At 36.7% G+C, this 11,970-nt stretch overlaps 1 protein-coding gene across 1 annotated transcript in view; it reads right to left on the bottom strand.

Moving 5' to 3' along the window:
- COPB1 (coatomer protein complex subunit beta 1) overlaps positions 1-9,217 on the bottom strand; it is an 18,261-nt gene extending 9,044 nt beyond the window's left edge. The window contains exons 1-12 of the mRNA XM_009288792.2: positions 9,081-9,217; positions 8,107-8,336; positions 7,206-7,375; positions 6,437-6,551; positions 5,750-5,842; positions 5,077-5,214; positions 3,936-4,055; positions 3,379-3,486; positions 3,138-3,284; positions 2,561-2,706; positions 1,434-1,530; positions 685-845 (exon numbers count right to left, since the gene is read on the bottom strand). Coding sequence (XP_009287067.1) covers positions 685-845; positions 1,434-1,530; positions 2,561-2,706; positions 3,138-3,284; positions 3,379-3,486; positions 3,936-4,055; positions 5,077-5,214; positions 5,750-5,842; positions 6,437-6,551; positions 7,206-7,375; positions 8,107-8,336; positions 9,081-9,171 — 1,616 coding nt within the window. The 5' untranslated portion in view covers positions 9,172-9,217. The remainder of the gene's footprint in view (positions 1-684; positions 846-1,433; positions 1,531-2,560; positions 2,707-3,137; positions 3,285-3,378; positions 3,487-3,935; positions 4,056-5,076; positions 5,215-5,749; positions 5,843-6,436; positions 6,552-7,205; positions 7,376-8,106; positions 8,337-9,080) is intronic.
- Positions 9,218-11,970: the final 2,753 nt, after the last annotated feature.

Here is an 11,970-nt window from a genome sequence, read left to right as displayed (position 1 = left end):
TGGGGAGGAGTGAGCGAGCGGCTGTGTGGTGCTCAGTTGCTGACTGAGGTTAAATCACGACACCTACTTATCTTCATACCTTAACATCCATACTGTACAAACAAAACAAGCTTGAAAGGTTTCAGAAGTTGGGTTTTTTTTCCCCTAGAAGTAATTTTCCAGATAGAGATATTCACAAGTCACATAGCCATTTCCACACAGAACAGGGAGTGAAGTGAAAAGTGTAATGGATAATTATTTCATTGTAGCTCTGAGATGATGACTAGTCAAGATGAAGTAGCCCATCTGCAGTAATTATGGAAATATAGCAATTGTTCTAGCTACCAATGACATAAACTATAGCAAGCATTAAATAGTGCAAGGTGATATCGAGAAAAAAAGTTTTAATCTAAAGGCAACATCTCTGTATACAATTAAAACTGTAAGGGGTCTTATGTATAAATTATAAAGAATCAACTAGAATTTAGGAAACCATAATTAATAACGTCCTTTTTGATATGCAGTAAGCTTTGATTACAAATCCTAAGCAATTAGGCAATTTCCTATCAGACACCATCTACTTGTGATAATACCTTAAAACAGAGAATTACCTAACCACTAAACTCTGCATGAAAGAAAGTATCACTTTAAAAAAAAAAAAAAATTAACCAAGTCACTCCTGGCCTAATATGAAATCTTAAATACCTGTCTTCTTCCTTTTTGGCAGGTCGGGAACTACTGAGAGCACTCTGTGTTGCATAAGTGCCCATCTCTGTCACCAGTTTTTGGGCTGGACCCACAGACACCTCTTCTTCAGGTTTTAGCTCACCAGCTTCTTTCTTGATTTCTGATTCTACTATTGGGATCTAGAAACAAACAGGAAACAACTGTTACAATTAATATAAAAAAAGATATTTTTGTTCTGCAGAAGGTTTTAATAAAAATTGTGTGTGTTGTTAAGGTTTTTATAAGTAAAAGGTCAGTTACAGTGCAACGATTTTGAGAGAATTTGAGGAGATAGGCAGGTGTTGAAATATATACAGAAGCCTCCTACCAATGCATAAAGCTCACATTGCACAGATTGTCTTAGATCCCTCTCAGAACAACCCAGACTTAAAGCACTCTTCCTTTGTCAGTGGATATAATCAAATCGTATCTTAAAGCTGCCATAATTTTCTGAAATAAGGAATTTCTCATCTCCCCTCTTAACAGATATCACTTATTCTCAGTATATGCTAGCTTCAGGTATGCTACTTAAAAAAAAATTAATAACGAATGCAAAACCCTAACTAGTTTTTACTTTAGATTTCTTGTGCACATACCATTACATATCACAAGTGCTCAAAACCCTGTTGCATCTTACCTGATTTTTTTTAAAGTATCTTTTTCTTAGAAAACACACTGCATAATAGTAAGTAAAACCACAAAGAACTAGCCTTACAAAGTAAACACACCTCTCCAAGTGATCTGCGAACTTCTGTCATTACACTTTGTATATCTTCCTTTGTGCTGCAATATTCTCCAAGGATCCATAAAGCTCCTCGATAAATCCTAAGACAAGAACAGTAACTTAAGTCATGCTTTCATGACACACTCAAACTAGCATGAAGGGAAGTGATTTATGATCAGGTGGGTAAAGGCCAGTCTTGACAAATTCTAAAGGACACAACTGACAGAAAGCAAGTCTGATGAAGAGCAATCACCCTTTCAGCCTTAGTAAACTAATGAACAAGTATATCAAATGAAATATATTTTCTGCTACAAATTTATTCTCATCTGTGTTAATCTTGATAGTCACAAAACTAAATTTCATTATGATCATAATGGAATAACTCTACTGTATGGGGATAAAGTCAGCTGTAATTTCTCCAGTTAACTGAGACAAACTTTTTCTTCATACAGGAGAAAATGAAAAACAAGAACATGAATGAAAATTAGGAAAAAAAAAAATAGCAAAGCTTCAGAGGTTTTTTTTCCCCAGTTAATGAGATGATGATGGAGATAGGATTCAGAGTTTCCTGTGTATTGGAAGAATGGCAGAGTGGTGTCTTGATACAGAGAAGTTGTCATATGACTTAACCTTTGCAGATCCATCAGAAAACCAAGCTCTTACAGCCCTGAAAGGTACTAAAGAAGCTTTGCAGATTGCAAAGCCCAGTCTATGTTAGACTGGGTTTTCTAACAAATGTATAGTAAGTGTTTCCAGTTGCCTACAAGTGCAAACTCCTGCTGCAATAATCCCTGAGTAATTCTATTTTAACAAATATATCACTTTAGAGTTGGCCTTCATCAACAATGCTATCTTCTAGCAAGTGGAAATACAATTATCAATTGCATCATAAAAATGAAATTCATATTTATTTTCTTCCATTAATGCAACAAGCACCCAATATATCTTTTGTACAAGTAGGCAAGAAGGAAGCTGTACCTAGAAATCATCTGCCCCCAATATATCTCAGCTTCAGTTATTCTTCTTTGTGTGTGGGTTGCAAGGATTTTGGTACATATTTAACAGCAATATACATTCAATGCAAGCGAGACACAGGGTGCTCCAATGTCTGATATCATGTTTTGGACTCACTTGACAGATTTAATAGCGTGAAAGACTTCAAGCATCTTCTCAACAATAAGAGGTCTGAGGTTATCAAAACGCTGGATCGCTTCCCGCACAAACTCCAAGACATCAGCAGCTGCCGCTTCATTATTATCACTAAGGAACTCCATTAGCTAGCACGAAAGAGTGAACATGAGCACAAACAGCAGCACCGCTAAGTTTGTACAATAGTATTTTCCTTCTACATTCAGAAAAATAAAACTGCATATACATCTCCCATTAAACAAAGCTGAAGTCAAACAACCTTAAGTACATTCCAATCAATTACCAATTATAATAATCCCAAAATTGTTTTTCTAACGATACAAATTATTGCACTTTTAAGTAAAGATACTCTTCAGCTGATGTTGTTCTTAAATATTTAAAAATAAAGTCTCAGAAGACAAATAACTACAGCATCAAAAGTCCTATACTTCTTTAGGGATTAAAAATAGTATTGCTTTGTGTGAGGCCACTATTAGAAACACCTCAGCTTCAGTTATTCTCCAGGTTTTGGGTATAGCTGGAACATATTTAATGACAGTATAATTAAACATTTGCATACCACTGGAATAACATTTGCAGCCATATCTGGAAACCGAACACTACAGGAATGCAATGTACGAACAAGCAGCTGTCTATACTTGTCTGTATCTTCATGCTCTGTCACATTATTAGTTTTAATCACTTCCTTCTTCAGAACGATCACAAGCTGCAGAAAAGATCAAATAAAATTGAAGAAAGTCCTGTATTTTTCCAAAGAATAAAAAAATAGTGTAATGAAACAAAAGTAATATATATTTTACCTCCTCCACATTTCTTGAAGAGACAAGATCCAGAGCTAGTTGAAGGGTTTTTTTGCGCACTTCTAGATCTGGGGTACTCAACACTCTGAGGATGTCCATAACTAGATCCTGAAACAATAAGAAAATGATAACTACTTTGTTGCTTTAAACGACTTCCTTTTCATACAATTCTAATTTTCAATCCTCAATGATTTTCAAAGACTTTCTGGATACATAATACATAATCTACTGACAAACAAGCAAGATATCGCAGGCATTAGGGACTTCACAGTGTTCATTTAATACATTCTACATTTACAGAAAAGTCTACCATGCAAGCTACATCATTAAGTCTTACTACAATCAAGACAGCATTTGCCATTGTTAATTCTTATGCAGACAATAAAAGCAGCAAGTCATAAACATAAAAGTCCATCCAATATGTTTTTACTAAAAACATATCAACAGAAGATTTAAACTTCAGAAGTACATTTTTCCATACATCACAACACTCAAAAGTTTTGTTTAGGAAAGAAAAGCCTTCCATAAGTTTGCAGGAAAAGAGACAGCTCACATACCTGCAACACTCGCTCATGGGAGGGATGCTCCTTTAATTCAATCAATCGATCCAAAACAATCAGTTTCACATTATTATCACTTTCTTTAATAATCAAATCTATGTAGCATTGGGCAGCTGCCTAAAATTAAAAGGATCAAAAACATTTTTTAAGTAATGAAGAGGAGAAACAGGCAAATTTCAGACATAAATTCAGGAAAAGACACCTTCTGCATTATTATTAAACCAACTACTCAAAGAGTTAGCACAGAAATTAACCTGAGAACAGTCTTCAAAACTTTCTGGTCCACCGTAAACATCGATTCCACCACCACATTACAAAAATTACACAGGAAGGCTCACAATGGCATCAGCTTACAATACACAGACTTGACTTCAAATTCAAAGAAAGTCATAAAGAGATAAATTTCCTGGCATGCTTTGGGTCAGCTCTTAAGTACACAACAGGGCATGAAAACCAATTTAAAATAGTTGCCAGCGTTATCTGATGGTTTTAGTGACAGCTTCTATGTACAATATTCCTACGCAACAAAAATGACTACGCTAAAGCAAGAACGTTGGAATTAATACTCCTCCTGGTCTTTTGAAATTACTATTTACAATGCTTTTACTCTAAATCTAGACTGGCATACTCTATTTTTGAAATTTCCATACAGGTTCAAAATTTCCGTATGATCTCAAATAATCAGCTGTGCAAACATAAATCTAGGAACCCAAGGTCAATCAGTAATCAATGTAAATCTTCACCGCTTTATGTTTCCACCCTTGTCTGAAAAGAGTAATATTTATGAGTAAAGAAAGTCATTCAATCTCTGCAAATCTTCAGCTTTAGTCTGTTTTGCTAAGCATGCCAAGAAGATTGCAGGTTGGTACCAACTATTGTACAACAGTTTGCACAGTATTCAAGCTTGTCCCCTACCAAAGTGACATGAAGTCCACTAGCTGCAGGTCTGCAAAATACAGTCTCAGTCTTTTTTGTGACCAATTTTAAGAGATATTTTAAGACAGCGTTTCACGTGTGAAGCGTTAAACACCCCATATTACTAAAGCCTTCGCACTTTCAAAGTATCAGCGTACGGCATACAGTATTCATTCCAGTGCACTAAAAGCTACTGAAAGATCTGAAAACATCACTTTCATACCTTGATTGCTGTTGGTGCACTGGAGAGTGTAACTAGAGTACCCGCAGCTTCATACTTCACTGCAGGACTCGATGACTGCAGTAAGTTGTAGATGCAGCGAATAAACCGAGCTCTCTCTGATGGATTCGCATGACAGACCTAGGTAAGAACAATGCATAGTTGACACATAAAGAAACAGCAATCATATAGCTTAACTGCTCCATTATCTTACAACAAGGACAAAATTAAGCAAAAGGTGACAACCTTTTCTGGGGATAAAGTGTCATTCATAGTTGTAAAAATCTAATTACAAAAGCTATTAAAAAGTTGTTATTGACAATTCTATGCAATGCCACAAGGTCTTAAAATCTCAGATCAAAAGGAAGGGCACAGCCTCTACTAGCTTCTGTAACAGATACCCAGCTCATGTCCATGAATAACAGTCTGATAATACACAGCCCACATCACAGCAAATCAGGTGAGATATATTACTCTATACTGTGCACACTTGAGCAGTTTATTGTTTCAAGACACAAATCTTATTCAGCTCTACTAAACAATGACATATTCCTGACATGGACTAAATGCTAGCTATAATGCCTTTTCCAGGAATGTTCTATCCCTTTTAAAAAGCAGGCTAATATAATCTAACATGTACGTTTATTTTAAATGTGCTACAACATTTCCCCTTTACCTTATAAATTAGTTCAACAATAACCAACTGCAGTATGTCACCAAATGTCTGGACTTGGTCAATACAGGTACTCAAATAATCCAAAGCTCGATCCTATACAGATAAAAGATAAATTATTCTAAATTATTCTGAGTTTGCTCACTCAGCTATAATTTAAATCAAAACACAAACCAGCATATATTCAACCCTTCAATGTGAAATTTAAAACCATTTATGAAAACACTGTAAACCTGAAGAGCAAATTAATCCATTCTGTCTATAGATGACAAAAAGAGAGACAAAACCAATGGTAATCAGGCACAAAAGGCAATTGCCTGCAGAGTAAATAATCCAAAACTGAAGCTGAACAGAAATTGCCATTTCTTTCTCATGTGACTACAAAAGCTATAAAACCATAGGTAATGGAGCACTTCTCAATCTGGTTAAGCTCACTTGGCAAAACTAGTCACGGTGTTCAGCACCGACCTATGCCTTCACCAAATACAGCAATTCTCCTTTAAAATGAAGACAGCACTAAAGACCTACTTTAACTATTTCAGCTACCAAATATTCCACAAATAGGTTAACACTACTACATATGTTTTTTTATGAATATAAATACTTTATACTACCAACAAACTACTAGCTAGTTACCTAGCACATTTTGAAGTATTTAAACCAAACAAGTTTGAGGACAGGTATCCTTACCTGATCTGCATGAATTAGCATCATAAATGCATTTCTTTTGCAGCTTGCGTCTTTCTCATTCACCAAGAAATCATGGATCAATTCAGGAGCATCAGTTATAAGATGTTCAAAATTTCTTAAAAAAAAAAAAAAAATCATAATTAAAAGAAATACTGGTAAGGAGTAGAACCTAAGGCTTAAGTGCATATGCTAAAGACAAGCATTTACAAAAATTCAAAAAGCATAAACTGGTGATACATAGCTTTTGTGTAGCTATTTGAAACTGTGAACAGATTCAAAGAGCTTTAAAAAATTGTTTGTTATCATGACAGCTAAGACATTACCCCATCGATACTTTCTCTTTAACAGTAATATTCGGCCACACTGTTCAGGTAACAACTGCAATAATGTTTAGTATATAACTGCAGTACATGAAGAATGTCTCGCTTCAGATAAATTTATATATGCATATTCCTGCAAGGATTCTTCTATATTTATGGTTGTGGACAATGATTACTATTAATAACATTTAGATCATTAAGAAAGGCATTTGCCCATACAAATACAATATAAGGACCCCAGTCACACTTGAGAAAGCAGCAGCAGCCACGTTTTGCTTTTCCAAAGAAGTCCATTAGATAGAGGAGAAAAAGCAAACAAACAAACAAAAAACCCCCAAACACCACAACAGTGACTGATAAATGTTTACAAGATCTCAAAAACTATCCAGATCACTAAAGCTCGCCTTGGTCTTCTGCATCCACAACTTTAAATAGTTTCTGGCATTTACCTATAAATTGTGTAAATTGCAAGAACTGCATTTCTGCGCACATAGCTGTGACGATGTTCTAGACATGCACGAATGGCTGGCATCAAAGGCTCCAACAGTTCTGCTTCTTTCAGCTTACAAAGAAAACGGAGAGTAGACCCTCGGATAAATTCATTTGGGTGCTGAAGATCCTAAAATCAACAAGAAACATATTTGAAATGCCAGGCTCTTCAGCCTAATTGTTAAGCTAAGATGAATGCACTTGCTAGTCTTCTCCCACACTAAGCTTTCCCACGGTCCAAGTTCCCAACATCCACAACGACACCCCACTGTCTTCTCATGAAATACCTTCTTAAAACACTGCTGCTCCACAATATTTAAAACCACGTATTTCTGCATAGTAAAACTTACAAAGCTTAATTTATTTTTTTTTCTGCATTGTATGTGTTTTCTCTGATTACTAGGGCTGTGAAAGCTCACCCTGCAGGCATTCCTGCACACTGGATTCATCTGCTTCCAACCCATTCCCAAAGAAGTTGAAGGACCTTATTATCTCTGTGAAGGAGTGTGCCAAATACACCGCAATGAAGTTATTCCAAAAATAGTGTCCTTCTATGTACCATGGCTTGTCCCAAGACACTATGAAGATGGTCATTAGGTTACCCCTCATATTTCAGGTTCACTGACTCGGAAGTGAAAAGTGCTAAATTTCTGTTAAGTTGTAAAAGAACACATAAAAATTCCTTGGTAGTAGGTCTGCTGGTTATCTACAATTATCCAGCCCTGAAGCACTGAGACAAAACGGTTAGGAAGGAAATGCTGAGCATAAACCATTTTTACATATATTAAATAACACATAATGATACACTTTCTATAAAGATCCAGTATAGGAACATAAGCAATGAAATAAATAATGGGCTACCTTTCTGTATGCATCGCATACAAGAATCATTTCTTGCAAAAGCCTGCCATCTGGAGTGGTCTTTGGCACTATCTCCCAAAAGACAAGCAGCAGTTTTTTGATAGTATGATCTTGGAGAGGCAGTACAAAACGTATAATGGTCATCAGAAGCCCAGGTAGTTTTTCACCATTCAGAATCATAATGATTACTTTCTTCAAGGCCTCTGTCTTCAACTTGACATCTCCTTTTTCTAGAGAGGACAGAAAAATCAAGAAAACAAATCACAGTAGTTATGAAATCAGGAAGGCTAACATGTCACCATTAGTTTAACAGGAATACTGATCTTCAGTGTCAGAAGATACAAACCCCCTCTGAAGGGGTGCAACAGAGCAGATCAATAGAATTCACACCCTTACTTCTACTAAAAGGATAAGGAGGAAGCAAGAGATATTTAAAGAAGCATGGAGTTCAGACTTAATTCTAGGATCAACATATTGGAATTAACCGAGTTCAACAAATTTCATGGCTGTTCCAATGCTTAAATTTAAACAGCCTTTTATACCAGGATACTGCAATGCACTCTGACGTCATATGTATACTAAATACTAACACTGCCATTTCTGCCAGCAAGATACAGCAGTGCACTGAACAAGCGATAAGACAACTTGTTGCTTATCATTGCATTCCCTAAATCTGCCTGAGCCCAAACAGGTATTACTTCAAACAGATAGGCAGAAATGGATTTCAAATTTTTGCACAGACTGAGGGGGGAAAAAAAAAACAAAACATGCAAGATAAATATCATGAAGTTTCTCAAAACACAGCAAACAGAGGAATGTACACATTTCAAAAAAACAACCAAACAAAATAAACACCAAATTGACTTGTTTGAGTTTATAAAATGTAAACAATATTCTAGGAAAGGCACAATGAGACAATGCGAGAATAATTCAGGTACGATGGAGTATCCTTCAAATCACTGTCCATTACTTGCCTAGGTCATTTTTTAAGCTGATTTCAGAAGGTGGTTCTGAATCCATCGGAACATTGATTAATGTGTAACACACGTTCTCTGCAGCTGTCATGGTTCTTGGTTACAAAAGTTTTCTCAATGGAAGAATTATTTTGACACAAATATCAAACAACCTAAAAAACAAGCAAAAAAAGCCATCCCAAAGTTAACAGATTTTATTAACAAACAACACAAAAATGTTTTCGCAACTGACTTAATGATTTGAAGGGATTGCTGGGTTTCCTGAAAAGCCACATTCAAAAGCCTTCTCAATTTTCTGTTATGCTAAAACACTCCTGTTAGCACCAAACAATGAAGAACATGACATTTCCCAAAGACAAAAAAAAAAAGTAAATTAAAGAAACCTTTCCAATGCATAGACAGAGACAACAGAAGTGTATGGACACCTGACTGCAGCTGAACGGATGCAGCAGCTTTTCCCTCATCTACTCACCCCCTGATACTGGCTATATATTCCCACTACCTTCCCTGCAGTCCTGTGCCCCTCCAGGTGAACTGACCCAAGCTGCAAAATCAGCCGAAAAAGGTCACAGCAAAAAAAAGGAAGAGTTTTTGACTTGTTTAACAAGTTGAATCAGCCTATGAAGGAAGCTTTGAAGATGAGCACGAGATTCAACAGAGGAGAAACCAAGGATGGGAGAAAAGACAACGCGGCGGAAAGGGAAGCAGGACTGCCCTTTTACCTGCCAAGGATCCTCAGACCAGCTCAACGCTACTGTCTAACTGCTCCGCTAGACAATAATGAGGAAAGTAAGTATTTTTATGGTAAAAAGTACAAGAAAGTTACAGATCTATCAAAGCTGCTGTGTGGATGACAGTTCAGATAACAAAATTAACAATGAAGCTCAATTCTCATGTTTGTTTCTTCCTTATATAATAGACATCTAGGATCAAATCAAACTTTTTATTCCATTTCTTAAGTAATGAAAAATGCTCAAGTTTGAGCTTGCTCAGTTAACACTATGATATCATACTGACAAGCACAGTAAAGAAAATTGTTACTTTTTATTACATGAGCAATTTTGTATTTTCTACAGAAAACGTGTCAAAAAAATTACAGAAAAATTACTTTCTCTCTGCTTTTATCGCTATTAATTTTCTCAAAGTCTTAGTTTAACAAATCATTAAAACAAGGAAGATGCCTTTTTACTTTAAATTATGATGCTACACATCAGTCAAATATTGTGTAAAAGCACACACTTGTTTTATATAATTATTATTACGAACTAATAATAGAGCGAACAGAAGTGAACAAAATGATCCCCATCAAAGGTCGTGATTTACATAAAAGATGAAAACACTAAGCTCTCCAAGTCAATGCTATGCTTTCACTGCAGATCACTTTTCTTCTAGGTTTGATGACCTTGAGCAGGACCGTACCTCCAAGACATAAATCTCTCAATAACATGCCAATTTAAGAAGTTATTGTTGGAGGACACCAGGTCCTATCCCACATCACCTCTTTTATCTGTGCAGACAGCTTTTGAGATGCAAACCCTGTAAACTCTTCACTCCTACTGTATTTTTGAAGCAGTAAGAAAAACAAACAAAATCCAACAGACCAACACCCATTCCCAGCCTGGTTAAAAGCACCGCCCCACAAATAGTTCTGAGGAAAGACGAGGGAAGGTGGGACATGGAGTTGCAGCGTTTGAATGAATGGCTGAGACACTACACAAGCTGGTTTTGGGTCCAAAGTCCCTTTTCTCATCAAACAGACACCTAGAGAACCTCAGGCTGAACAATGAGCAGGTAAGTTCTTAGTGCTAACTTGGGCTGCAGCCTATTTCTACACAAGAAAACAACACAATTAAAACAGTACCACAGCTACTACTATAAAAAAAAAAATCCAATACATTTTTTAAAAAAAACACCTCCTTCTGTTATGAATTTTATATTTTTAAGGATTAGATCCTTCAAACTCGTTGTTTACAAATATCCACGTAAACGACTCCTGCTCATTTTTAAAAATACAACTGTTTTCTCGCCTCAGCAGCAGCTTTTTGTATACTTTTTCCATACTCTTACCCACAACCCCTGCCTTTGAGGGGTTAGCTGCCCTGCAGCTAGCACCTTCATCTCCAATAGCTACTCAACAGACCAGAAAGTAGATCTGTGCAAAAAGTAGACCAGGTATCTTTACTCATATAAAGATCTTGACTACAGAAATTCTCTCAAAAATCACAGCCAAACAGGTCTCTGAAGCATGAAAACGTGGAATGGATTTTCAGCTCTGAAAAGCAGCAGTGAAAGACAACTCTCTTAAAACGCAGAGCTAGGAGACTTGGCAGGGAGAACAACCACCAAGTCTTCCTCCTTGCAAGGCACCAAGCTTTGAAATCACAGTTCAATCTCACAGAGAATCCCCACAGACAGAGAAGTAGGTGCTACTTCACTTCTTCAGCAATAAGATTTCTGAGTACCTGTATAAGGAAACTGAAAGTTATACAGTTCATACAACACAGGAAGACAAAAAGCCACGCCTGCTCTCCAGCTACGTCCCTGGGAAGCCTTATGAAATGGGGTACCTTACGAACCAAAACCCTGAGAAAGCTTCATTTTACTGATGTACGGCCTACAATATATAACGTAAAAACATCTGTTAAAAGATCCCGAGTAAATCTATAGCCAGTTTACGGAGATTTCTCTCTTAATTTTCCAGGTGATTACTTTTTCCTCAAAACGCCTGGCATACTTAGCTATGAATTAAAACTTAAAACACTCGGACGTCACCGTTCGTCTGCCATTCCCCCGAACAAATTCAGACCTACCGGACCGCACCACCACAGCACCTCTCCGGGAGGCCGCGCCACAAAGGCACCAAAACCGCGAGGCGGCCCTAAGCCCCCGC

This window comes from Aptenodytes forsteri, unplaced genomic scaffold, assembly GCF_000699145.1.
Source record: "Aptenodytes forsteri isolate BGI_AS27 unplaced genomic scaffold, ASM69914v1 Scaffold8, whole genome shotgun sequence".
Lineage (NCBI taxonomy): Eukaryota > Metazoa > Chordata > Aves > Sphenisciformes > Spheniscidae > Aptenodytes > Aptenodytes forsteri.
The sequence above is the reverse complement of the archived record's forward strand: the minus strand, read 5'-3'. Positions and strand labels throughout refer to the sequence as shown.